The 27128-nt window shown below is 36.3% G+C and overlaps 3 protein-coding genes across 3 annotated transcripts in view; 1 reads left to right on the top strand and 2 right to left on the bottom strand.

Moving 5' to 3' along the window:
- Positions 1–2354: 2354 nt before the first annotated feature.
- smg9 (SMG9 nonsense mediated mRNA decay factor) lies at positions 2355–13903 on the bottom strand. The gene is made up of 13 exons (XM_038285521.1): positions 13615–13903; positions 12516–12590; positions 12088–12322; positions 10223–10320; positions 9630–9742; positions 8596–8707; positions 8418–8513; positions 8201–8286; positions 7890–7996; positions 7681–7788; positions 4316–4441; positions 3254–3398; positions 2355–2683 (listed from the first exon to the last, which is right to left on the bottom strand). The coding sequence occupies exons 1-13, from the start codon at positions 13759–13761 to the stop codon at positions 2605–2607; spliced, it is 1527 nt and encodes a 508-aa protein (XP_038141449.1). The 5' UTR covers positions 13762–13903; the 3' UTR covers positions 2355–2604.
- Positions 13904–14544: 641 nt separating this feature from the next.
- On the top strand, positions 14545–17989 carry si:dkey-79d12.4 (zinc finger protein 99). The gene is made up of 2 exons (XM_038285364.1): positions 14545–14814; positions 16394–17989. Exon 2 carries the CDS (start codon positions 16686–16688, stop codon positions 17826–17828), a length of 1143 nt encoding a protein of 380 aa, XP_038141292.1. The 5' UTR covers positions 14545–14814; positions 16394–16685; the 3' UTR covers positions 17829–17989.
- Positions 17990–18903: 914 nt separating this feature from the next.
- The window catches only part of kcnn4 (potassium intermediate/small conductance calcium-activated channel, subfamily N, member 4), a 35482-nt gene continuing 27257 nt past the window's right edge, over positions 18904–27128 (bottom strand). Inside the window, exons 6-9 of the mRNA XM_038285382.1 lie at positions 23724–23845; positions 22690–22759; positions 20707–20873; positions 18904–20546 (exon numbers count right to left, since the gene is read on the bottom strand). Coding sequence (XP_038141310.1) covers positions 20543–20546; positions 20707–20873; positions 22690–22759; positions 23724–23845 — 363 coding nt within the window. The 3' untranslated portion in view covers positions 18904–20542. The remainder of the gene's footprint in view (positions 20547–20706; positions 20874–22689; positions 22760–23723; positions 23846–27128) is intronic.

Here is a 27128-nt window from a genome sequence, read left to right as displayed (position 1 = left end):
TTGGGCTCTTTTTGTCATCAAGACAATTACTATTATTGCAACATTGCAAGACAGGACACTGTTAAAAAAAAATAATAATAATTACGTTGTCATTTGCTCTTGAATTTCTTTTGATCTTTGCCTGGAGATCTTTTGATGGGTCATTTCTTGGTAGAGAGCAGGTGGGCCAGTGATCAATTGTATTGAATTTATGTGTGATACATGACATTAATGTTTAAACATGGGGGCTTTCACACTTATGTGTGTTTGGATATTTTTCTCCTTAATAATAATTTTTAAAAGACTAATTTTAAAAGGTTGCCTTCTAACTGCATTTGGTCAATATTGCTCTGGAAAAAGCTTGTTGTGTCACAAAGGAGCTCTTAAGATTATTAATTTTAATTTAAAAGCAAACATCAAATAATTTTTCTCCAGTTTAGGGATTTAGGAGCAGATGAGTAAATGTTGGATGTCAGACAGGAATTTATCAAATATTTCAACATTGTCTGGCCTTTCCATCCTGTTATGTTTTTAAAACCAACTGCAATAAAGCTTTTTTTTCCCAGAATAAAAAGTGGAGACAAATATCCGTTCAAAAAGGGAAATGAAATACCTAACATTCCTTTCATTTAAAAGGACATTTTGGTAACCATTTTATTTGCGTTCTAAACCCTGTTCAGACACATTTACCTTGCTTGGGCAGGAAAAACTACACAGAACTAGAGCAAATAAATTATTTTTTTCAGATGAAAAGGTTTAGACTGTAGGTTTTCCTGCAATCCTTTTTTTTTTTTTTTGCTTCATGACTGTCTTACTGCCAAATCTACAGTTTCCTCACTGTATATCATATGGTCTTTAAACTTTATATATTTTTAAACTTTGGTGTATTTTTTTTTTTTTTTTTTTTGAAAATTCATGGAATTAAAATAAACATGTGACTGATTGTGAAGTAGAGGGACATTTTAAATTGTTTTGTATTTTTTGCAGCTATCATGATTACAGTTTGGCTCAAAATACACATGTAATACAGACATAATTAAAAAATTTTTTGAAAAACTAAGCATCTTTGGAAGACTTAAATTGTGAAAAAAAAAAAAAACAAGAAAACATATGGGTAAAGATCTGCTGTGTCACTGCTGTGAGATAATCAAAGAAGGAAATATCGCCCTAAAGAGGATCCTGATGATTGGGAAGTATAGAAACAGCTAAAAAAAAAAAAAAACATGTTTAACACACCAGAAATGCCAAATTTAGGATTTTATAAACTGGTTCCAAGAATCCTAAATATTCCTGGAAAGATGTAATCATTTAATAGGTAAATCTGATGCATTACAAAAAGGTTTATTGATAATAGCTTTACTTCTGGTCCAATGATAATTGGAAACGCTTCCAGTCAGCTCTTCTTCATTTTACCCATTTCACCTAAACATAGCATGTTCTATACTATGAACTGCTTTGTGGCAGCTAGTTCTGATGGCTTTGAGGCCAAATTTATTAAATATGCATCTCCAGTCCTCCATTTGTCTTTGAGCAATCTTTCCAGTGTATATTTTGCTATGTGCCTTCTAAGGGGAAATGTTCCACAATTCCCCTTCAAAAAGGAAATGATCTGTATGATAAGGACAACTGCAGAGCTGTCTTAATCTAAAACAGAACTGCCAAAGTCTTGGAAAATACTATTTTTAAATCGGCCATAATAGTTCACAATAACATTCCTTTTTATATATCCCTACATTTTTTTTGTTAATTATGATCCACTTACTACTCATACTCATAACATCTGATTTAAGATTTAACAAAATTATGTAAATTTGAATAAAATATTAAAGTTATATGCACGCAAATTCTGGTGTTTCAAAGAATGAGATATAAAACAAACATAACATACAAAAAAAAAAAGTTTGGGTTTAATGAACACTCTTCAATTTTTTTTGTTATAAAATTTACAAAATCAATAGTTACAATATGTAGAATAAGTTAAATTACGGTATAGTGTTTATACTGGCAGATTAAGTAGATGGAAAATGACATTAAAAACAATAAAGCTCAATGGTGAATATTTCTTTACCTCGAGATAGATTTTATTATGTGGAGTTACTCACAATGCATGGAGCAGCCAGAAATGTTACCCAAGAGTAGTGATAAGAATATAATAAATTAAGTACAAGCCAAAAAAATCTTATTTTAAAGAATCTTTCTTATTATATTTTAACAGATAAACAATGCAAATGAATCATTAAAAAGCCACATATTAAATTCACATTAATGCCTATAAGAGAAGATGAACATAAAAGCCTGATGTACTGTTGGCATAAGAACAGATATCAAACATTGTTTTGTGATGTCAGACATTTTGAAACGGTTTTATTTATTCATTTTTTTTTATCATTTGTTTTTCTCAAACAAGAAAAAACATACAAAAAGATTTGTATTTTAGCAGAGAATATGTAGCATAAATTTATACAAGCACAGAATTCTAAAATATTCACCACTGTGCTTGGTCCAAAGGTTTAAACTTCGTTGTTCATCATTTGAGTGCAGGCGTCTCAAAGGAAACAGTTTTCTAGAATGTCGCTTTTTTTATCAAAATAAAATGTCACTGTACATCAGTAATTTTAGATGGTGCTAACAGAGGAGGCGGCTATATTCAGAGAGAGCTGAAGACTTTTTAACTCCATCCCAGATACGAGCAGCGTAGTGAAACCTGGAAAAAATAGATAAATAAAAAACAAATAAACAAAGGGAGAGAGAATTATGTTATAAGTGAAGAGATTGGAAGATCTGTAGCTTTATGCTGATACTAAATGTGGTTGTCATTCAAAAACTAGTAAAATGTGAGTCACTAGAAACCCAATATTTCCTAATTAATATCTCAATGCTGACTTGTAGAAATTTTGATTCTTTTACTGTGAAACTTTTTTAGGACAAATTAAACATTTGACATTTTGGGCTCATCTTTTCAGTCTTTGATTTCTCTGTTTTTGCATAAAAGAAAATTAATAAATAAAAATCTGTAACATTTTAAAATAAAAATACAACACTGGCATATTGAGAACCAACTGACAGAATAAAAAAAATACAGAAAGAAATAAATGTGGATTCAATAAATCAGTGTACCTCAAAATACAACAACTAGATAAATAAACGCAGTATTTAAGTCATACGAAGAAATAAATTAATACATCTCTTTTAAAGCAACACTTGGTACGTTTGAAAACAAGGTTGACCTGTAATTGCTGTTCCTCCATTATGACATACAGTGTGAGATATTTACCAGTTTTTCTCAGTGAGAATTGTGTGAGACAGCTGACAGCGAGGCATGGCCAAGATTTGGCTGCGGAGCTTAGAGACCATGGTGGAGAAGGTGGGATGACCTCTGTAACCGGGCAGCAAAGAGAAGAGCGGGTATGTCCCTGTCCCTAAGAAACATAGGAAATCATTTAAATCCTGTTTACTTCCAGCAAACAAGCTGTGCAAACAGAGGGGCACATGTTGGACTGTTTTTTTTTTGTTTTTTTTTTACTCAAAGCAAGTCAGGCTAACAGAAAAGTCCCTATTCCTGATTTAAGGCAAACATTTCTGGAGCAAATGTTCTGGTTCAAGAGCAGAAAAAGAGTTAATAAGCTGCTGGGAAGAGGCAACACTACCTTCAGGGCAGCAGACAAAGAACTGTCGAATACTAAAGCATAGAAATGAAAAAGGGGGGTCAAAAAGGTAGAGGAGGGCTACAAAACAAAAGCAGAGGACCATCTGACTATAAAAAAAGGTCAATGATGTGGTAAGAGTTTCAGAAAATTTCCAACTTCAGGGGAAATACAGAATAAGTCTCATATGCTGATCCATCAGTGGCTGAGAAAATGATCCACTTCTCATCCTGGTTTAAGGTTAATGCTTTTATCAGTGCCTTCCAGTCACTTAACCTTCATCAATATGTCTACCATGCAAAAATAGGCTGAGGATGCCATCACCGTGGCATTATACCGTTATTTTTTAGATTTAGAGGACATTTTATATTACTACCTTTGAATTTATTTTTTTTTTTAAACGAAATACAGAAGCAAGCCCCTGTTATGTTATAAATAAAAGCTATTCAAATACCAATTATAATGGTCTCTGTAGCAAAAGTAATTCCTAAATATTATTCAAAATCGCAAACAGGTCTTGAACACCTTTTAAAACTGCTTTCTGTTCTTTTCCCAAGTTACTAATCAAATTCAACAGATAAACCTACTTTTAATTTAGATTTCTTTCGGTATGATGTTGAATATGCATCTACCTCATAATTGTTAAAACAGTGTAATAAAGGAACAAAATGTTACTTAAACAGTTTACTAACCTGCTTTGTTCAGGTTATCCTCTCCATCATTTTCTTGAACCGGAAGCAGAAACATGTTGACCTCAGCATCCAAATATTCCTGCACCATTCCTGGAAAGATGTTGCAATCCAACATGGATAGGGTACCTGGGAAAATAATATGGGCATAATTTTTAATGATTAGTTTGTGTTTATTGGGGATTGTACAATTTACAGTCATGATTTTTTTAACCCAACCTTACAGACATGAACATCTTGGGCTAAATGTTAGATGCTTTCATAAGTATTCCCAGTAGTTCAATATCAAATGGCTGAAGTATCTAAAAGACAACTGGGCTGTGCTTGGGGCACTTTAAGCTTTCTGAATATTTATAACTGAGGTTCCTTTTATTATTAATATTATTTATCAGAGTAATAAAGCCTTTGCTTTTATATTTGAGTTTTAAAAAACAATCATGCAACTGTGGCTTACCATCACGTTACAATACAATACCTCAGCTTATACTGCGTTCAGGCCGAATGCGGGTCTATTGTGTTAGGGAATCTAGTTTACATGCTAATTTAATGGTTGATGCAACTCAAGTGGCTTCAAGACATCAAAGCCACAGGTTTTAAAAAGTGAGGAGAAATGATTTTTATGTACAAAGAGACTGAGCTCTGATCCTTATTACTCTTCTGCAAAGGCCAGTAGAGCACACAAAAATTGTACTTAAATTGCCTTTAAAGAAATTAGTGTACTAAGAATTAGTAAAAAGGCTACTCAAGTACTTAGTAACTGATCTACTTACTACTCATATTCAAAACAACAGATTTAAGATTTAACAAAATTATGTAAAATTAAACAAAATATGAAGTCTTATGCATGCAAATTCTGGTGTTTCAAAGAATAAGATATAAAATAAACATAACATAGAAAAAACTGTAGGTGTGATGAACACTATTCAAAATCATTTTTGAGAGTAAAACTTACTAAATCAATAGTTAGAGTATGTAGATTAACAAATAAAAGTATAGTAAAGTAAGGCAGACTTAGCAGATGGAAAATAACTTAAAGGAATAGTACACCCAAAACATGATTAGCCTTCATTTTCTACTCACCCCCATGCTGAACAACACCCTGGAGTACTTTTTTGATATCTCAAATGCATCTGGAGATCTGGGAGGCTTCTTGCTGTCTGCTGACATTCAAATAATGGAGGTCTATGGTGCCCGAGGCAGAAAGGTCCATAAAAGTCCACAAAAAACCTGTCAATATTCCTCCATACTGCTCGTCCAATGTATTCCAAGTGTCCTGAGTGGGTAGCATCCAGAATTTACTCGAAACGAAGCAGGTGCGCGCTTTCAGGATTTCCTGAAAGCGCGCACCTGCGCGATCACGAGGCTACAGAAGCCGGCAGACCAAGCCAGATGAAAGTGCGCATTCAGCGTCTGCTCTGCCAATAATGCAAGCGTAGAAGAAGAAATGTGCTGTTTACCTGTGCAAAGAAAGAAACAACGAAAGAAAAATGTCTGAGGACTTCAGTGTTGAGGAAGAGCATGAGTTCTTTGCCGAGCTGAATGCGCTGGTTTGGTCTGCCGGCTTCCGTAGCGTCGTGAGCGCGCATGTGCGCGCTTTCAGGAAATCCTATACACTACTGTTTATGCTCTAAAAACATTCTAAATGACTTCGTTTCGAGTAAATTCTGGATGCTACCCACTCAGGACACATGGAATACATTGGACGAGCAGTATGGAGGAATATTGACACGTTTTTTGTGGACTTTTATGGACCTTTCTGTCTCGGGCACAATAGACCTCCATTATTTGAATGTCAGCAGACAGCAAGAAGCCTCCCAGATCTCCAGATGCATTTGAGATATCAAAAAAGTACTCCAGAGTGTTGTTCAGCATGGGGGTGAGTAGAAAATGAAGGCTAATCATGTTTTGGGTGTACTATTCCTTTAAACCAATAAAGCTCAATAGTGAATATTCCTTTAAAGCAAGATAGATTTTATTACGTGAAGTTACTCACAATGCATGGAGCAGCCAGAAATTTTAACAGAGTAGTGATAATTTATTATATTCTTACTCAAGAACAACCAAAACTATTTTAAAACTACTCCTGAAAGTACATTTTTCAAAAAATTACAGGTAAAAATAACTGAGTAAATGTTACTAGTTACTACCCACCTCTGCTCCACTGAAACATTTTCTTACTGAACTGTGGTGAAGCGGTTTATAAATATTTACACTAACTAAAATGATAAAGCTGCCAGCCAAAAATAGGATTTTATATTCAATTGCTTTCCATTCATTTTCCGGGGCTATGGATAGCAACAGGAAATCCCAGACTACCTAGCCAGCCTTGGAGCGCCTTCACTGGGGACTCTGAGTGATGTGTGGGTGTCTGCTGCCCAGAACGAGGCCAGAATATTTAACTAGAATCCTAATCTTGATGAACTCACTCACCAGATGATGTTTTTCAGCTGGACTTTCTCGCACAAAAACATTCCTAAAGTATTTTTATTTTCAAAACCACAATAAGAAAAGTAGTAATAATAATTGAACTTTATTGATTTAACACTGGAGAAATGTACATCTGCATTTATCCCATCCCCTTGAGGAGCAGTGGGCTGCCATCGTGGGGTCCCCGGGGAGCAGTGTGGGATTAAAAGTCTTGCTCAGAGACCCAGAGTGGCAGTCTGTAGGAGGGGAGCTCAGGATTCCAAGCGCTATGCCCTAACCACTAGGCTGCCAACTCCTCCACTAAAGCAAATAAAGCCAAACACAATCTAGATTGCGATGAAGGATTAGATCAGCTCAACAATCGGAGCGTTGAGCATTCAGCCTCCAGAGAGTCTAACTTCAATAAACACAGTTGCGTGTGTTTGGTGAGAACGCAGGACAAATTTAATCCCTTTCCTTTAAAACAGAAAGCTATTTTGCAAAAGTATATACCGGTACAAGTTATTAGTTCTCTAATCATAAAAAAGATGGTGAAAATAATTACTGAAAAAACAAATAAATACAAAGTTTTAGGAAACGTAAATATTCCAAAAACCTTCATGTTAGGTTGATTGGACATTCCAGATGGCCCTTAGGAGTGAGGGTGTTTGGTTGTTCATCTTTGTGCGTCTCTGTGTGGCCCTGTGATGGACTGGCAGACCGTCTGGGGTGAACCCTGCATCTCACCCATTGACTACTGGTTTAGGCTCCAGTCCCCCCCTCTGCGACGCCATTTAGGGAATACGGGTTACGATAACGGATGGAGGGGTTCGAACAAACTATTCTGCTTCACAATCCTATAATATACTAATAAATGTATCCAGGTTATTGCTTAAACTGGTTTCTTTTTATTTATTTTATGAAACTGATATTTCTAGGAAATAAATTAAAGAGTCTGTCACCTTTATATTTAAGATGAGAATGTGCCATTAGTTTGTCCACGACCATGTGCATGTTCTTAAAATTTCTTGGACAGAAATCCTCTCTTCTTGACTTATTCTGGAGAAAAACTAGATAAGAAAAAAAAAAATAAAGGTGAGAAATTTTTACTTCCATAATATGAATAAATCTGGTTGGTATGGGACGGTGTGATTGTGCCGATTAGCCCCACCTATATGAGGATAGTACTCTGCTCCATCATCACTGCCAGAGGAGCCAGAGCTGTCATGGCTTGCAGATGGGGTGGAAGGCTTGAGCATCTCAGCAGTCTGTAGAAACCTACCGGTACCAATAAACCAACATCCATTGATAGTTTAATGCGCGGAATAAAACCTCAAAAGAGGCAAAATACAATACTTAGTGCTCTTTTAAAAAAAATGGAGCCTTCAGGTTGTATTAAGACCCACATTACCACTAAATTATCTTCTTTTAGATTTTGGGTAAAGCAATAAAAAAAAAAAAAAAACACAAAGAAATGCTAACCTGTATAGGTTTATGTCAGTAAACCAGTCTTGTACCACAATAACTACGTGGCATACCGTAAACAGGAAGGCTGCGATCTGAAGAGACTGTGGGCAGATTTTAGTAAAAGAGTCAAAATATGACTTATATAAAAGAACAAATCTTATCTTTTTTTAGATGAAGATTAAGACTTAGGTAGGAAATTTCACCTAATGGTCCCAACAGGACAGATACAAACCTGCATTTCCACATATGTGTGAGGAAGGTTGTACTCTGGAGGCAGCTTTCGATCATTGTTGATAACATGGTCAAGTATAAAGGGGCTGAGAATGGGCTGAAAACAACAACATAAAAATACATCTGTCATCGGCATGTTCTGAAGCATCGACCAAAGCATGTTTGAACAAACATCTTACCTGTGTGTCCAAAAAGATGACTCTCTCCTGAGTGATGAAGAAATCAATACCTGAGCTCTGATTCCCTCCTCTCTCCTTTATCTCTTGACTCTGGGCTCTGAAGACGTAACTCCTGCACAGAACAACAGAGTTTTTCACTAACAGTGAGGCTTATTTTAGGTGACTAAAATATAAACCAATTTTATTACTATAAAACATTTTGTGCAGTAAAGGAATCACATTCTGCTTCACTGGCCAAATAAATCAAATTAATTAGGGATGAAACAACTAACCGGTTTAATCGATTACTGAAATAATGGTCAACTAATTTAGGAATTGATAATCGTTAACTGCAGTATGGAGACTGTAAAACGTGCCTTTCCCTGACACAGTGACCTACTTAGAGCAGTAATTTAATCAAAATTGTAAAATAATATAAAAACATTCTGCATTTAAGATAAAAAAGCATTTTTTGTCTGTCAGTATGCTCTATTCAGAAATCATCAGGTGGAAACATTTCTGTTTCACTTGGTTTAATTTCGTAAAAAAATCTTCTTTAAGGAATCTTTGGCTCTAAAAAAATAATCGACAGATAATCGATTTGCAAACTAATTGTTAGTTGCAACCCTAAAATATATATATATACACAATATATTAAAACACATAAGGACCATGCAGTACCGCACCCCACAAACCTGTTACTGTCTTATTTTTCTGTGGACTACACTAAAAAAAATGTTGATATCTAAACAACCGTACCTAAAATCGAATACCAGACGTAGCAAACAGGTACAAGTTGCTTATTCTTTGACAACAATTTATGATTCTTTAGGAAGGTAACAAAATGCAGTGAACTTAAAAAAAAAATATTAATGAAAATCCATAATTATGTCCATTAAACAAATACATTTTTAACTGAAGCTTTTTACAGTCCTGGTATTTGATCATCTAATGACTGACTTCTGAAATAACCGTTACAGTGTATAAAGGAATGACTTAGAAATAGAAAGCAAATTAAATGTCCATCATATTCTTGGTGCCATCATTAAGCTTACCTTTGATCTTCTTCAGGTGTGTTTGCAGATAACAGTGACATAATGGTAGATTTGCCAGTTCCCTGCAGGCCAATGACTCCCACTACCAACATGTCAGTCTGGTCCCTCAGATACTGCAGCATGAAAAAAAACACAAAAAACACAACTCCTTCTAAGTTGATTTAAAAACCTTTGCAAACTAATTGTTAGTTGCAGCCCTAAAATAAATATATACACAATATATTAAAACACATAAGGCCCAAGAGTGATTCAGACACTTCAGATCAGCTCAGAGAGAAGACAAAATGTTGATCTTAGTGAGGATGAGTGGTTGATAGAAAAACATAAAGAAAAAAAAACAGACACACACAAATGTGCTCCTAGTAACCAAAGAGACAAAATAACCCAGTATATTTTTCAGACATGCCTTAAGATCATTTTAACATTATGATGAAACTTCAGCAAAATCAAAGTATTGTCAAACAGCATCAAAAGTTAAAACCATCCTTATTTACATCCTAATCATTATTATTATTTTTATTTGCTTATTGATATGTTTAATCACATTAGCCGCTTCATTTTGATGTTCAACTCAGTAAAAAACAGCCACTCACCTCCAAGGCACTGTCACACCAGTTCATCTGGTCATCAACCAGCTTAATGCTGTGCTTCATCTTTTCTGGATGGAGGAGTTTGGACTGACCGACCATGGCTGGAAGTCACAAGTAAAACAATAAATGTTCCTTTCTTTCACACAAGACTTTTTTGTTCAAAGTAATAAAAGTCCTTTATTGAATCAAATTATACATTTATATGCCAAATAATTGACAAGTGCAGTAGAGTAATAGGGAATGAACAGATCCATAATGCTGATTAGGTGTGATTCATTCATTCAAAGATCTGAGTATAAAAACATATTAGATTTCAATCAGTGATACTGAAGGGTTCAGATTTGTTTGTGGTACATTTCTTTCTGAAAACCTGCGAAACATAGTTTTCCTAAACGTCTTAAAAATGAAAACTTACACTGGCAAAGACACAGTACTTTTTTAAACTGGCCTCAAACACTAAATAGAATCCACTGTTCACTGTGAATCTAGGTGAGTTTAAGTCAAGTATCATGCCTGTTAGGATGTTTCTCATGCTATGATGTAGGGCTGCAGCTATTGGCTATTCTAGCAATCAAATATGCCTCAATTAAAATACATTAATACATGTTTTAAATGCAATATAAATGGCTTTAAATTGAAAGTTAACTCAATTTAATAGTCAGAAGTGCAAGCGTGTTTATGGAGGAAGGAGGTTTTTTTTAAAACTCGAATTCAAAATTTCAGCTCTGAGGATGTTCTTTTAGTAAATAGTATGTTTTACAGTTGACATACTTCAAATAAATGATTATTTATTAATTAAATAAATTACCTTTTAATTAATTAACCATGATACTACAATTAATTGTTTCAGCCCAAATATGATGGCCAGCCTGTTTATTACATGCAAAGTACAGCGGATCCTTTTGAATACATCAATATACTTTAAGAGGTTATGATGCCGAATAAGAACTATTCTCAGTTGGTGTATTTTTAACAAAACAACAATCTATGGCTGCAACTAAAGATTATTTTTGCAAATTGATTTATCTTTCGATTATTTTTCAATTAATCGATTAATAATCGGATAGCCAAACATTCCTTCAAGATGATTTTTTTTTGCAAAATTAAACTAAAACTTATAATACAGCATATTGATGGACGAAAACGTTTTTTTTTGTTTTTTTTTTATCTTAAATGCAAAATGTAAACTTTTTTTTTACAACTTTAATATAATTGCTGCTCAAGCATGGTTGCTCTTTTAGCTAAAAGCACGTTTTAGAGGCGCTTTACTCCATTTAACGATTAATCGATTACTAGATTAGTTGACGATTATTTCAATAATCAATTATTCACGATTAATCCGATTAATTGTTTCGGCCCTACAACAATCCCAAACATAACAGTAAGTAAGCAGAATCTAGTTTCCATGTTGATAGAAATAACATGAATGATGATGAAAGATCTTAATTTAAGAAAAAGCTTTTTCTGTTAGGGCGGATGAGCACCTTCTGGAGACAAACCAAGTAATGCTGAGCAATGAATGTTCTGTGTTGGAATACCTGCTTACAGGTGCTAGTAGCTGTTGGACTCCGATTTCAGGAAGTTATTAAAAAACAAATGTGATTAAAACAAGTAATAGTTGAGAGGTTTAAAGTAAAGTAGCATCTTTACGTATTTACAAATGTATAGATCAAATATTCACGTTAGTTTTACACCCTACATTTCATTTTCCTCACTTCCACTTGAGAGATAAATTGTTTGCATTTTGTTTCCGTTTTTGTTTGCAGCAGAAAGTGTAGTATTAATGCATTTGACAAGATGGTGGAAAAATCTAGAAATATTTAACATCCCTGCAAAAGAGAGCAGGTTTTGAAGTTTTAATGACTCACGGTCCACAGCATTGCCTGATGCAGAAGCCCCCATTCCTCGGTTCTGAATCTGGTAGACAGGTTGTGTGGGTCTCTGCCCTTCCCTCTCCATCTTGGAGGGTCCGGGACCAGAGGACTGAGCTGCTGTATCTGGAGGTGTCCCTGGCTTCCCTCCATCATCCCTGGCTTTCATTAGCATGATTGGCTTGTCCAGAACTGGAGCTCCGCTGACGGGTGCATTCTGTGAAGGTTTGGCCTAAGAAAAAGATCCAAAACCACACAACTTATAAAAGCTGATTGCCTGGTATAAAAGCAAGAACAACTTATAGATTACCCTGCGATGTTTGAGTAATGAGACTAATTATATCATATAACATTACTTTATGAATTCAAAAGCACTGAAGCCACTTACTCTTTAAAAGCAGCTTAGTAAAACTAAAATGACCCACCCTTTCACCTGGAGGCTTTGCAAGAATGATGGGTGTTTTTTGGATGAGGGGTCCTGGTGGATCCTCACTCCCATCCTAAAAATCAAACAACAGCAATAAATACATTGTAACTAGTGATGTTATGAGATGAGCCGAGGCTTCGAGACGTGTCGAGTAATGGAGGGGGTGTTTCCCCGAAATGTGTGTCGAGGCGTGATTCATTTAGAGGAGGGGCCAAAATTGATGACGCCGGAGGCCGTGATATTACGTGACCGCTACGGGATAGATTCTAAGAATAGATTGGATGATTTTTCCAACCAATATACGGTAGTTGCACAAAACTATTTTGGTTAGAATAAACAATGTAATGATCAAAATCTGAGCAAGCCACTGGACACAGTGTTAACATGTTAGTGTTAAGTAATATTTTCTCCATTGAACAGTCATCCACATAAGTGTCTGTAAGACCCAGATTCCCTCTCCAGAGGTTGATGGTTCAAAACCTTTCTTTGACTTTTGAAAGTTGCGGTTATACTTAATTATTTTGGCTAATTAGACAAATTTGCATTAGCTTGCCCTAATAAAAATACAGATTGGGTAGAAACGCTGCCAAATTACATTGGTTTAGCCAACAGATTGGTTTAACACAACTGCCAACCTGATTAAAACCAAAAAATGTGGGGAAAAAACTATTATGTTTAAATAAAAATGACTAACACCTTTCATTTTTCTGATCATTGGCCAATTTGCACAGACACTTTCACTGTCTGTTTGAGTTTATTTCACTAAAATGGCAGAAAAACTGTGCACTTTAAATGATTTTTCTAAAAATTTTACACTTACAAAAGGTTTTATTATACACACCAACCATTAACAATTTCAAAGGAGCTTAAAAGGGGGTAAAAAAGAAAAACAACCGCAAACAAATCAGATTTTATTACAAATTCTAGTTCTGCCCTCCACCAGTAGGTGGTGACATGTTCACGTGGAGCCTCATGAACTGTGCAATTTGGCCAAACGGTTCAATGCCTCATGAGGCCTCATCTCAGCATCACTAATAATTGTAACTATTAATCATATAAACATATTTCTGCTTTTTGGAGGTGTGTATTTATCTTACCCTTCGTTCTCTCGGTTGGTATTCTCGGTCACGGCTGGGCCCAGACAGATTTTGTCCAGGGGGTCCAATATCTCTCTCGCCCCGGCGTCGCCTCCTCCTCCTACCCTGCCCGTACATCCCGGGCTGGCTGTGCCCGGACTCTGACATGTTCAAAACTGTGAAACTTGCAACACCTAATGGTGGGATAGACGTTAAAACAACTACTAATTAGGTTTTGGTAAGTGTCGATGTGACTCACTCTCTTGTAAATAAATATAACAAATACTTCCGGGTAGTGTGCTCGTTTTCTACTCAGAGCTTACCGTTGTATTACGAAGGGGCGGTAGCATATATTAACCACTTACTGGGTTAGGGTCTCCGCTCGCGTGCACAACGCTATGCACCTTAACTAACAAGATATTTGCCGTACAGCAAATAAAGTCGTATCGAAAACTTGTTCCTTTATGTTTAGTTCCGCTCAGTCGGAATCGCATCATATATTGATCTCTTTCTTTCTTTTTCTTTGCTAGTGTTCATTGTTTTAAGCACAAATGCTTATAAATACAAAATAAACGTAAACAAATTAAGAGATCCTTTGAATAAAAACGATATAAATTACTAGGTCAGTCTGTTGGGTTTTAGACGTCTAAACCATATTTTGTGACCATTTCTGAATCAAGTGTCATCTGCTGCGGAATTCCCACACTATTCTGTTGAATGTAGAGACGTGTCCTTATCTGACTTGATTTATGTTTTTTCTTGATACACTGAAACACGTGGTCACATTGTGACAAAAAATACATTTAATGGAGAACGAATGCCTTTTTAAAGTATTGTAAATTATTTCGGAGAAAAATTATTTATAAGAAATTCCCAATAAGTCAACTGAGTTTATAAATCAGATCAATATTATTATGTCGAATGTCTGCTCCACGCTACTTCCGGTCCAAACCGGATGTGGGTGTAACCGGTTTGTTTCTCGGACGCCGCCATCGTGTAAATTCCCCCGGTCCAATAAAGGAGTTTGTTTTTAGAATGGTATTTATCTATTCTCCGTTTTTCAGTGAAGTTTATTACTTGTAATATCACTAAAATCACATTTTCGGATTTATGAAAAAAACGTGTTTGTGGAAATGTGAACTATTGTTATAATATATACCTACCTCGTGAGGAATTATATTTTCTGCGCACACCGTTGACCAAGAAAACCGTCAAATAGGGGTAAGTAGAGAGTAGGCGTCTAGAAATTGTTATATTTTGCTGTATAATCTAATTGTTGCTAGAAATACTCTATCGTTACATCCAGTAATTAGCTACACTTAAGGGGGAGATGTAAATTGTTGGCAAACTTATTTTCTCTTTTGGAGGGTTATAATTTCTCAGAATAATTGTGAATAAACAATTAAGTAAAAAAAAAAAAAGTAATGTGAATCTTATAGAAAATAAAATAAATGCCTTTTATTGTGCCTAAACCGGGAGATTGGAGCGCGTGCGTGATAGTTCAAAAACATGTTAATAGAGGACACCAGACTTTCACCCTTGATTTTTATAGAATAATATAATTAAAATCCTATCCTAAGTAGGAGAGTTTGTAAGAAAAGGGAAACAAACTTACAAATAATTTATACCTAACAAATTAAATAGGAAGACCATCATGTTGAGTCTGGTTCTGCCAGGGGTTCTTCCCAACAGGGAGTTTTTCCTCTCCACTGTCGCTTCATGCTTGCTCATCATGGACAGGTTTTCTCAACCTGTGTTATCCAAACTGGACTTCCAGTTCCTGGTCCCTGGGTAAAGCGCTAGTATCAGCTCACGCAGTCCAGTGGATCTCCCCATAAAGCTCAGCAGACCGTCTCACTAACCAGCAGTCTACAGACTGACCAACTTCATCTATCTCCACTCCACCACTAGTTTCAGGCCTGGGGGGGGGGGACAGCCCTATTCTTTACTCCTATTCACGCATATCTATCAAAATGAAGCGCTATGTTTCCTGCCGAGGTCTGAGCGCCAAAGACAAAGTAATTGTATCCATACATTTCTCCTAATTGTCTTTTCTCTTCATGTGAGTTTTTCCAGATTGAACTATGGTTCAGCATTCTGTTATTGAAACAGCTCTGCAGTTCTCCAAAAGCTCCATGCATGTGATGGAGACGTCCTAGAGATATACATTCCTTAAAGTCCCAGATGACCTTAGTCTCCTCTGAGGCATCCTGTAACAATCAGTTCCATTTGTTTTTGAAGCAAACTCCTAAGAGATCCCTCTCTCAGCACCAGTTCCCTGAATGCTCAACAGGGTCAACGAGGTGGTCCTGCACCTCCCTGCATTTAAAGCATCAGATAGTTTTGCTGGCCCCAGTCCAAAAGCTTGGTATCCACTGTCTTAACGACTCAATAAGGCAAATTACATATACTTTTATTACATGTTTTGTAGTGTGGACTATTAGAAAAGGCTTGATGAAGTAATATTACTAGAATAGAGAACAACAGAATAATAGGTTTGAGATCAACTGACTGATTTATTAATAACTAATGGGTTATATAAACTTTTAAACAGAAGCAGAATGTTTCTATCAGTGTGCTAATATATATAGGTTTCACATGAAGGCTGATATATTCTGATCTTACTTTTTTGGCCAAAATCGACAAATTGGTCCGATATCAGCCAAAAAAAGTAGGAAAAGAAGAACATTGGAAATATATCACATGTGTTTAATCAACCTATCTTTTAATTTATAACATTCATGTTTTAAATATGTTTTTGTTTCTAAAACTGATTAGATCTTCTGTGTTAAATTGGCAGGAAAGTGGCGAATGCATGACCAGCTCCGTGCTTCTACTCCAGCTGTGGATCAAATCTACATGATGAGTGAATCAGCAGCTTGATTTGACGTTTTTACCACCACAGAATCCAAATCCTCCACACCACCCTCAGGAATTGTTACCATCACTGGAGGTCTATCTCCACTCACCTGGATGATGCAGACTACTCAGCCCTCCGCTTGTTGTCCCGCCAGTCTTTTGCTGCCAGCTAAGAACGAGAAAGGAAGGAGCAACAGGGCGCTATTCTAAGTCGTGCTCGCTCATCTTTGGAGATGAATCACAAAACGGCTGAATACAGCGTGGAATATACCGTAGGTGAAAATGATGAGAACCCTGACATAGAAAATGAATCTGATGAGAGTTCCTCTGAAACCTCCAACAGTTCTGACTCGGAGGAAGCAGCTCTACCTCCCCCCATTGAAAATGGAGTAACCTGCCAAAAGTGTGGCCGGGGACCCTTCAGGTCCGTGAAGCGCCATTTGCTTTACTGCCATGGGGTGCAGGAAAAGTTCCAGTGCATTTTGTGCAAGCTTTTCTTTTTTAGTGAGGAGACACTCCGAGAACACCACATGCCTCTGTATTTATGTCACAGCTGTGGGCAGGTACTTCCCACCAAGAACTCATTCAACCAGCACCCGTGTAGAGGAGCCAAATCCACTTTGGTGCTCTTCTGCTCTGAGTCGATGCCCAAAGCGTGCAACTTATGCAAGTCCTTTTTCTCCTCTGATAAAACTTTGTCAATCCATCTCACCAAAGTTCACTCTTCTGTTATCAAAACCAAACGCATCTTTGTTGCATGTTCATCGTCATTGACAGAAGCCGGAGATGCACAGAAGGAAGCTGTTAGCAGGAATCTCTGTGTCGACGAAGCTCCAGACACTCAGGACTCGAACGTAGACGCTCCAACAACGCTCTCTATCCTAGCCCTTTTTGAGAATGAGAGCCGACAGTGGGATCTGATGAAGCGGATGAACACAGGATGGCGCTCCAAGACCCCCTGTCCCTGCAGGCAGTGCGGCGCCATCTTCCGGCAGCCCTCCTTCGCCATCAGCCACCGCTACCTTCATCGAGGCCAGCGCTCACACCTCTGCCAGTGCGGTCGAGCTTTTAGGCACCAGCTGCATCTCCTGCGGCACTGCGTTCAGCACGCTGAGGCTTTGAGCTACATCTGCGTTGGCTGCGGGGACACTTTCTCTGGAGCAAAACATTTAACACGGCACCTAACAGGCAAACAGTGGAAACAGTCTCAGTGTGGAGAGAGGGTGAAAGAAAGTAGGGAGAGAAAGTGCAGGATGCCTTTTATGTGTATCTGCGGCCTGGTGTTTTTGAGGCCCTCGGCCTACATATGGCACCAACTAAGAAACAGAGCTGAAACAAAGAGCCATTGCAGAAATGACATATCCCATAAAAAATAAGTTCTGTTTCATTTTTTATCTAAAATACCACTATTGATCAAAAAGGGTTACAATTTGTCCATATTTGGTTTTGGTTTCTCCTGTTCTGTGGAACACAGCTCTGCATGGGTTTGAGGTTTTCATCACCTTTATAATAAAGTGCTTCATTAAAAAAACTGCAATTTTTGTGTTTTTATTTGTTAGGCTTTATATAACATTTTAATTAATATAATAAACAGAAATATTTCCACATAACAGAAAAAGGTGGATATGGTATATTAATTATTCCATGTTGAGCCACGCCTTTTAAGTTTGAAATCAGAACCAGAAAAACAAGCTTTATTTACCAAGTACTGTGATGCTTGGTTATAAAGCTTTGTTCTTTGGTGATGAGATGTTACACATAGACAAACACACAGCTGACATCAATACTGGTATGTTAAGTTACATGTTTGTTTTTTACCAAACCACAGTAGCAGATCCCCAGTAAAAAAATAGAGGTTGACCCAGGAGTTATGAGAAGAATTTAAAATGAAAATAAATGTTATTTGTTTCCTGAGGTTTCCAGACTGTTGTTTTGTGTCATTAGCTGCCTCTGTCCAGATTTTATACTGAAACAATTTTTTTCACCCAGCCTTAATCAAACCTAATTGTGTTCATTACTTCTAGATCAGATCTAAAGAAAAGCTGCTAAATCATGCAAATACTAGTCACCTCAAAGCTTTTGGTTTTGAATATTAGTTTCTTTTTCGCTATATTTGCAAAATTAAATTAACTAGTCATGTCAGCAGTGACACACAATACATGCTATTCATCTTAGAATTGTAAAACCGGTATCAGTTATTTAGTGCAATGCAGAAGTTAAATGTTTTTGTAATTCTAAATATATGAATAAATTATATTCCCCTGTTTTTAAAAAACCATTAATTAATTGGAAAATTTTGTCCATAGATCACAAATTAATCAGTAGTTGTTGGTGAGGCTCTAGAGGCAACGCCATTGAAGTGAATACTAGAAAGAATGTCTCTTAGAGTAGAAGGTTAATATGGTGCTTTGGCTAAAAATATGACAAAATGCATAATTTCTTAAAATCAGTTTTTATTAAATTAGACATAAAAAAAAGGCACAGCACATTTAAACTTCTGCTCATTTGTTTTGACCATTTAAAAAAAAAAGAACACCTACATTTCAGTTCAATATTCAGTAATATAAAACAAAAATCATTGGAAAAAAATGTTTTTCACTGCAAGTGTTTGACATAATCACCAGGTCTGCCTAAAACATGCATGGATGACATAGAAGACCACAGCAAAAGTAAAAATATATTTATTCTAACTTAACTTTGTTTTTGGCATCTGTCCAGTTTTGGATGTTTTGTTTTCTTCACACAAGATTATTTAAAGTAAACTAAGTAACATTAGGTTCCACACTCTAAAAAAAAAAAAAAAAAAGTCAACATGAGCAGCAAAGATTTAAATCAATGCATTTAAATCAAAAGTCTAGTGTATCTTTTTTGCACAATTGTCAAGAAAAGCATATGCAAATGTTTTTTTTTAAGATATTTGTTTGCTTAGATGCAATTACATTAATGGAACCCAGTGAATGTTGTTAAGTAGGAAATTAACTGAAGCTTTGTGACAAATATAACCATCTCTGATCTGTTACTTTGAGCAGTGTCTGGAAAATCAACAGTATATTTAATGTATGATTAATCAGTGACATTTCGCAGTTTTTGAGACAAAACTGATGTGATGTTATCTAGATACCAAAAAAGTAGTGAAATAGCATTTACTGTTGAAATGTTACCACCTGTGTCATTTGATAATTCATAAAAACAAAAAAAAATATCTCATAAAATCTGTTGTAAATTTTTGGATGAAATTTTTGTGTTGATATCCATTAGTTAAAGTTCTTAGGTGAGATTAAAGGTGAGAGAAATTACTAACCTGTGAGTACATTCTGTACTGCAAAGGTAACAAAAATCTTGTTTAACCAACACTTGACCACTAGGTGGAGCCATTGGCTTTCTTAAACAAAACAGGAAAAGCCCTACATGTTTAATCAGACAGCTGCTGTGTTATATTTAGTTATCTGCATGATCGTTCTGATATTTATTGAACACTAAAAATCTACTCCCACTTCTTGGGGACTAATCGATTTTTTGTCCTGCAGAACATTTTTAAATACATTAGCACAAGATGACCAGAACAAATGTAAATAGAGCCATGTAAATAACACCATAACACTTGATAAAATGTCCAAATCTAAGTGTTTGGAAATAGACATCATTGGTATAAGAATTAAACAACTTGAAAATACAGAAAAAGGTATGAGGTTTTTTTCTAAAATATAAAAAGAATATATGAAAATGACCTCAAAAATAAAATACAAATATAAAACTTTTAATTCCACAGGAATAAGGTGATAATTATTCATACAAAAATCATTTAGATTATCTAATCTCAGTTCTTTTCAATAAGTTTTCTAAGCACAATAACAAATATTTTTGCCACACATTGTAGCAGACTTCCCAATATTTTATTCAGATAATTCTACAGCAGAAAAATTCCTCTGTAATTCTTCTGCTTTAGTCACTGAGCAACGCATGCAGCACTGAACTGGATGAGATGTTTCCTCTGCTTTGTAACAGTTCTGCAGCTGCCCTGGCTGCCCCTGATCCTTGCAGCAGAAGGAAATGTTACAGACACTTTGTGAAAAAAGCATTTGCAGCCATGTCACCTGCAGAAGGAAAGGAAATGGAATGAAAAACAAAACAAACTTCTTCTATCTTCCAAAGCTGGGGTGTTCCAGTTCAGCTCAGCTACCACATCCTGCCATGTGTTATCAGCAGTTCTGTGCAACAGCAGCCTCATCGCCAGCAACTGTAAATACCGTTTACCTGATCTCCGGGTTTCTGTGACGTAGGACCTCAGACAGCAGCTCCGATGTCTGCTGGAAGCAGCGAGTCAGGTGGTCCAGCTTCTGCTCCATGAAGAGGATCCTCTGCTCCAGTTCTCTGTAAGAGTTGTTCCAGTTGGCGCTGAGGTCACACATGATCATCTGCATCTGATAAAATCAGATGTACAACACAAATATAGACGTTAATGTTTTTTTGTTTTTTTTGTGAGCAATTTCATAATAACAGTGCTTTGAGGTAAGACTATAGGACATTCTTGTTCCATTATGGATTTAATTCTTTTTTTTCTTCAAAACTCAAACTAACACCACATAATGAAGATGTGATTTTCTCATACTGTAGAAGAATGAAAATAAAAAAAAATAAAAAAAAAATAAGAAAACTGAGCTGAGGTGCATCCTGTTTCCCATGATCGTCCTTGAGATTATCATCAATTGGCATCAATTTGTAGACTTTAATCCTGTTCCTCAGGAAACACCTAGTCTGTTTTAGACATTCTCTTCCATCCATAATTAAATATGTGGGTGATTATCAGGCCTCTGCAGCTGCTGAAGGTGGAACACAATCATTTGATTTAGGTATGCTGGGAAAAAAGACATTTGAAACATACAGGATGGTGTGGTTCTGAGTAAAAGGATTAAAGACACCCATTGTACAAGATTCCCCCCCTAAAAAACACACCTGCTTATGCAAGCTCTCGCAATTGACAGTCTGTGTCAGTGGACAAACCCAGCATAAACTCAAAGGAACTGTCTGTATTGTCAAGTCAATAATCTGCAGAGGGGAACAGACACATTTCTCCAGCTTTAAAGGTTACTTTGAGCGCAGTGGCACAGAAGAAGTTCAGAACTAAGGGACTCCCCTGGACCTTGGTTGCTGTCAAACTTAAGGGATCCAGGGAGCAAGGCTTTATTGAGTCTGCAGTGCTCCAGTGCTGCTCTAATCCACCAATTAGGCTTGCATGGTAGAGCGGCCAGATGGAAGCCAGTCCTTAATAAAAGGCACATGGCAGTCTGTCTGAAATTTGCCAAAAGGCACCTGAAGGACTCTCAGACCATCAGAGATATGATCCTATAGTCTGATGAGGTAAAGATTAATTTGCCATGTATTTCAGACATTTTTTATGGATGAAACCAGACACAGATTATCAGTTGGCCAATACCATCCCTACAGAAAAGCATAGTGGTGGAGGCATCATGCAATGAGGATCGTTTCTAGGGCCAAATTTGAAAGACTAGCTGAGAATGGAAGATGATTGCAGCAGAATACAGAAACATGGATGAAACCCAGCTCCAGAAGGCTGCTGACCTCAGATTTGGGCAAATTGTTTCTTCTGTCAGATATGTCAAAGTAATGACTTCAGGACAACTCTTTGAATATTCATGAGTTTAAACCAGAATCCACATTTTTAATTAGATTGAACATCTTGGGAAGATCTAAAAAAAAACCTGCATAAATACTTGCAGTATATTGTAGTATGCATTTAAGCTAATGGATTTAAAAAAAAAAAATGAGTGAAAGAAACTTTCAATAAACATTTAGTTTACTGAAAGCTGTATTTTCAACCACTAATAAACAAAACCATTATCTGTGTTTGTAGTCTGCTTTTCTGTCTGTTTTCTTTTTGTTCCCTTTTAAATGGCTTTAGTTGTGCACCCATAACCATTACTGTTAAACAGCTTTTATTTGTTTACTGATTTCCTTGAATATTTTCCATAGAGCAAAAACATCCAGCTTTATACTGAATTATAATTTAGCCTCAATGCTTGCCTCAATGTTTAACCCTCGGTTTATTTTCCATGTAACTTGATCAAGAGGACTGTACTATCTTTACAGTGGTTACTTTTAATATCCTTGGCTCAAAAATGATTTGGACAATGATCAGAAATAAAGAACACAAGAGAAATGTGTGGTTTATTTTACTTTGATGTGAAACAGTAACTAAATGTTCCAGCTGGCATTTACCTTTGGGAGGTCCACCATCTCACTGACATAATCTCTCAGTTTTCTTTGTTTGAGGCGTAAATGTCGAAATCTGAAATAGAAAAAAAAAAGTCTTTTTTAAATCAAATCCATGTGGTAATATTTCAAACACACCACACAAAAAAACTTTGTATTATATGATTCAAAGTATAACAAAAGAGACAGAAGTGGATCAAATCAGTCATTTGTTTTCAGGAAAGCCCTTCCTTTGGATTTATTTTAAGCCAGTTATATGGTGTTTTTGGTTTAAAAGCTCCATGTAGGGATGTGGATCGCTCATCTAAAGACAGAGCGTCCTAATTTTGGACAAATACACCATTCCTGGCACAAGATGGTCCGATTTAGGAAAAGAATATGCTGACGAGTATTCCACTAATCAGCACGGAGAGGGTCATGCTGAGTTTGTTAAACAGCTGTAAAACATTGCCAGAGGCGGAAAACGGATAAATTTAGCTCCACAGATGGACGAAAGCAGAAGTACAAAGAGAGCAGATTTATGGAAACCAATAGTGCGATCGGTGCTTGGCGGCCCAGAGCATAATGAGGTGATGGAGTCTCATTACGGTAGACAGTAACTCCAGAGGTGTGGAGGTTCCTCCCGCTCCCATTCTTTCCACAGGGTGTTTATTTGTAATAGTTCAGCCCAGTTTGAAACAGGAAACACAGGCCCTATGCTAACGCAGAGTGCCCTCACACGTGTATTCCTGTTGACAGAAAAGTGGAGCTCTTAATCACTTCTGAATCTCCTGGCTTGTGTAATCCACTTGTTCTTGGTGTTTGGAGCTTCCATGTTTATAAAGAATGAAAAAACAATATGAAGTCATATCCTTCTAGAGACTTGTGTTTAATTTTTAGATAAGTGAATTTTTGGGGATGGATTTAATCTGATAATTAATCTAAACCAGACTCAGTGTGTTGACAATAAGTTAATGATCCATAAAATACACATTGCAAGGCATACAAACGCCACCCTTTTATAGCTCCTGGGCAGATTTAAGCACACGGCCACCACTCACACTCTGATGGCTTCAAGAAGACATCGCAGGTGTCTTCGGTGCTCGTTCCGGCTGCCCTTTGGCAGGTTTGCACGATGCAGCAGCCAGCATTCTCTCAGAACATTAGCAGCAGCATGCCGGATCTGAATAACCAAGCAGACAAACAATGATAAGATTATTAAGATAAAGTCTGTCAATCATTAACCAGTAAAGTGCATTGCCTTAGGATTTTTAACACCCTGAACTGTTCCACATTTGTCACGTAACAAACGCAAACCTTGATATTGGGATTTTTTTGGTGACAACACAGATTAATGGATAACTGTGAATAGTAAATACAAAAACATTTTACAGGATGTTCTTTTTTTTAACAAGCACAATTAACAGTGAGTTGTGCATATGCGCACTGTTAAACTGATTAAAAATAAGAACAAAGAGTGGATTTACCCGTAATTTGAGTAGGTAAATAAGATGAAATGCCGATGGAATGAGAGTTTTCAGTCATAGATATAAGATAACTAGATATTATGCATGAACTTAAGACAAGATGATAGATTTGCTTTTCATATTTAAATATAAATTATTAAATATATATTATCAATACACTCACAAGAAAGTCATTTTACTACTTCAATACTGTTGATGCCCTATTGTAACTTATTTGAACAGTTTTTAAAAGCTTTTTTTTTTTTTTAGTTTGTCCCTTCATTTTATTTTGACTTGTTCTTGTTTAGGCTTAGGGCTTTATTGAGTTTATTCAGGGTGCTGTATGAATGATTGTGTCTGTTGGTGTTATGTTGTTGTTGCTAGTAAAAAAAATCCCAGAGGTAGCAACCAAAGGGATGTAATAAAATGAATATGAACCTTTACTTTCTTTTTTTTTTGCCCAATAGCTTAATACTAGTCACACTTGGCAAAGAATGCCAATTTATGCTGAGATTCAGGTCTGGAAAAATCAACTAGGTTTATGTCTAACCCATTTTAATTCACTGATAAGTCCATCATCAATTCTCCAGTCCTCAGGGCCATTGTTCTGAAGCTTCACGCTGTCTGTATTTTTACACACCATAATCAAATAAATATATATTTAGGAAGAGAAGTCAGAAGTTTTATTAAGCTTTCTTAAAACATGGACACATCTAGAAGTTGTAGCACACCAGTCCCTGAGCACTGAAATTTGACACCACTAATCTAAAATATTGTAATCTATTTAGTAGAGTCTGTACACCAGGAAGCTTCCACCACATCATTTTAATGGAGGCCATTGTGTCCTTCAGGCCTGCATGACTTATTGCAGTTCTTTCAAACATTTCCAAGAATCTGGTCACTTTTTTGCTTCAGAGGCCAGACTTGAATTAATGTGAACATATTCTGACAGGTGAGCTGTGGATCTTTGCAGCTCACCACATGCTTCTTAGATCAATGCTTTACTTGCAGCAGAGTAGTGCATACGTGCCTTGAAGGGTTTGTGGTTGTGGCATACTCGTAACCTAAGCATACTTTAAACGTACACTCAACACCTTATCTCTGACTTGTCTGTGGTGTTCCTTGGCCTCCATGAGGCTGTACGTCCACATATATTATCTAAAACGCCTCTGAAAATAGAATGCACATAGGTTTGTGGGTAAGTTGAATTTAATTGCATGTGTTTTCTCTGCATTTTATTTTATGTAGAAATTGTAAACTAGTTGTTGGTAAAAAAAAGAAAAAAAAAGAAAAATTAATTAAGGATTTTGACTCTGTTACAGTCTATAAAAAAAAATGTCTATAACATATAGTAAATGTTGCTGTTGTATAATGACTTTTACATTGCAGTAAATTGCCCAATATCCTCTACAGCTTTTTCATATCTTTTAGAAAGGACATCAGTACATCTGAAGTAGCTAATAAAATCCGTATAGTCTTTCCTGTTTCATGCTTTCTTCCTTTGATGCAGATCTCAGGCAAATAGCAAAAAGTTTCTTATCTCACAAGACCAAACAGCGCAGCGTCAGGTCCTGCCACAGTCTTCCCTCTGATTCTATTTACATCCACCTTGCTTTCCCGTACAAATCTCTACTATTGCCCTGTTGTGATGTCACTTCTTCCCTGTTGCTGTAGTTATTAGTGGACCCTGTCAGTGTCGGCATCCAGATGTCTTCCCTTGTTCCCATCAGTGATTGCTCTGAAGGATGCATGAACACGCACCTAGAGACAGGATGCAGCCACCAGAGGAGAGGAAATGGTTGCATTCTCCAAACAGTGCTGCTACTGCATATGGTGAGAGGCTGTAGCTCTCCTCACAAAAACCTAAGCTCATGTTGTTTTATGATGTCACACATGTGCCTTTCTGCAAAGCAAATAAGAATGTCGGTCCCTTTAAATGAAAACTCTCACTTTCTTTTAAATCAATAACTAAAAATCTAAGAGTTAAACATCTTTGAATTCTTTGCAGGGAAGTTTCATCAAAAGCATCAATGTAAGCTCAAACTGTTTCCTGTCCTGCTCTGACCTTAACTGACAGAAGCTTCTTTCCTGTCAGAGATAAGATTATTTCCTAAGCTTCCTAACCCCAATGCCTTGAAAGAGCTCTAAAGAACACACACACACACACCCACACACATACTATCCTGTTCTAACGTGTGACATTTATTTAGGGAAGAGAAAAGAAGCAGAAACAGAATCAACATTTTGACACACAGATCCCTAAACCATAAAATGTCTCCTTTAACATGAGTAGATCTGTATAAAAATGAGGGAGATTTAGTATTTAATGACCTTCAAATTTCTGCTAAGCTTTTAAAAAGCCAGCGCTTCTTGTAAAAACCATTTAACTTTGCACGTTGCTGCAGTTTAATGCAGTTTGGTAGAATAAGGGTGACTAGAGGTCTTTTGTATAGTTATTTGCAAATAAATGAATTCTTATCAAATGAAATCACTCCTCCCTTATTAAAAACATTACCTTGTAAAAAAAAAAAAAAAAAAAAAGAACAGTTCAGGACAAGGTTTTCTTAATTTTCAGTAGCACAAAAACACACTGTTCCCATGAGGCAGCAGCTTCAGAGACATAATGTTCATTTTGATATATTATCTCACTAATAAGTCTCTTACTTTCAAACCCTGTACAGCTCCCATAGGCAGCCACTTATTATAGCTTCCAGAGTCTGTTTTTAACAGATCTTTACCAGGATTGCCTCCAGAAACTTTTCAAAGGGATGGTCAGACTTGGAGCCACATCAAAATCAAATGTTGGAATAGAATTTCGGGAGTTTTACATTTTTTCATAGTTTTAAAGGGGATGGGGGATAAATATGGCAATACATCAAAATCAACAAAACTACAAAGTCAAAGTCAAAATCAACCAACTACAAAGACAGAAACATACGTATTTCTGGCAAATATTAGCGAGATGAACACCAATAGTATGAACTTCAAAGGTTAACACTG

This window comes from Cyprinodon tularosa, unplaced genomic scaffold, assembly GCF_016077235.1.
Source record: "Cyprinodon tularosa strain WSP-4 unplaced genomic scaffold, ASM1607723v1 ctg210, whole genome shotgun sequence".
Lineage (NCBI taxonomy): Eukaryota > Metazoa > Chordata > Actinopteri > Cyprinodontiformes > Cyprinodontidae > Cyprinodon > Cyprinodon tularosa.
This window is presented reverse-complemented; position numbering and strand designations above follow the sequence as displayed.

Bases quoted from the DNA above. Each gene is read 5' to 3' on its own strand.
- smg9 (XM_038285521.1), bottom strand. From the start codon at position 13,761: ATGTCAGAGTCCGGGCACAGCCAGCCCGGGATGTACGGGCAGGGTAGG. The intron at 9,743-10,222 runs GTGAGTGGCTGT...TTCATGCTGCAG, and splicing joins GGTGTGACAGTGCCTTGGAG to TATCTGAGGGACCAGACTGA. The intron at 7,789-7,889 runs GTGGGGCTAATC...TTTCTTATCTAG, and splicing joins AGAGTACTATCCTCATATAG to TTTTTCTCCAGAATAAGTCA.
- si:dkey-79d12.4 (XM_038285364.1), top strand. From the start codon at position 16,686: ATGAATCACAAAACGGCTGAATACAGCGTGGAATATACCGTAGGTGAA.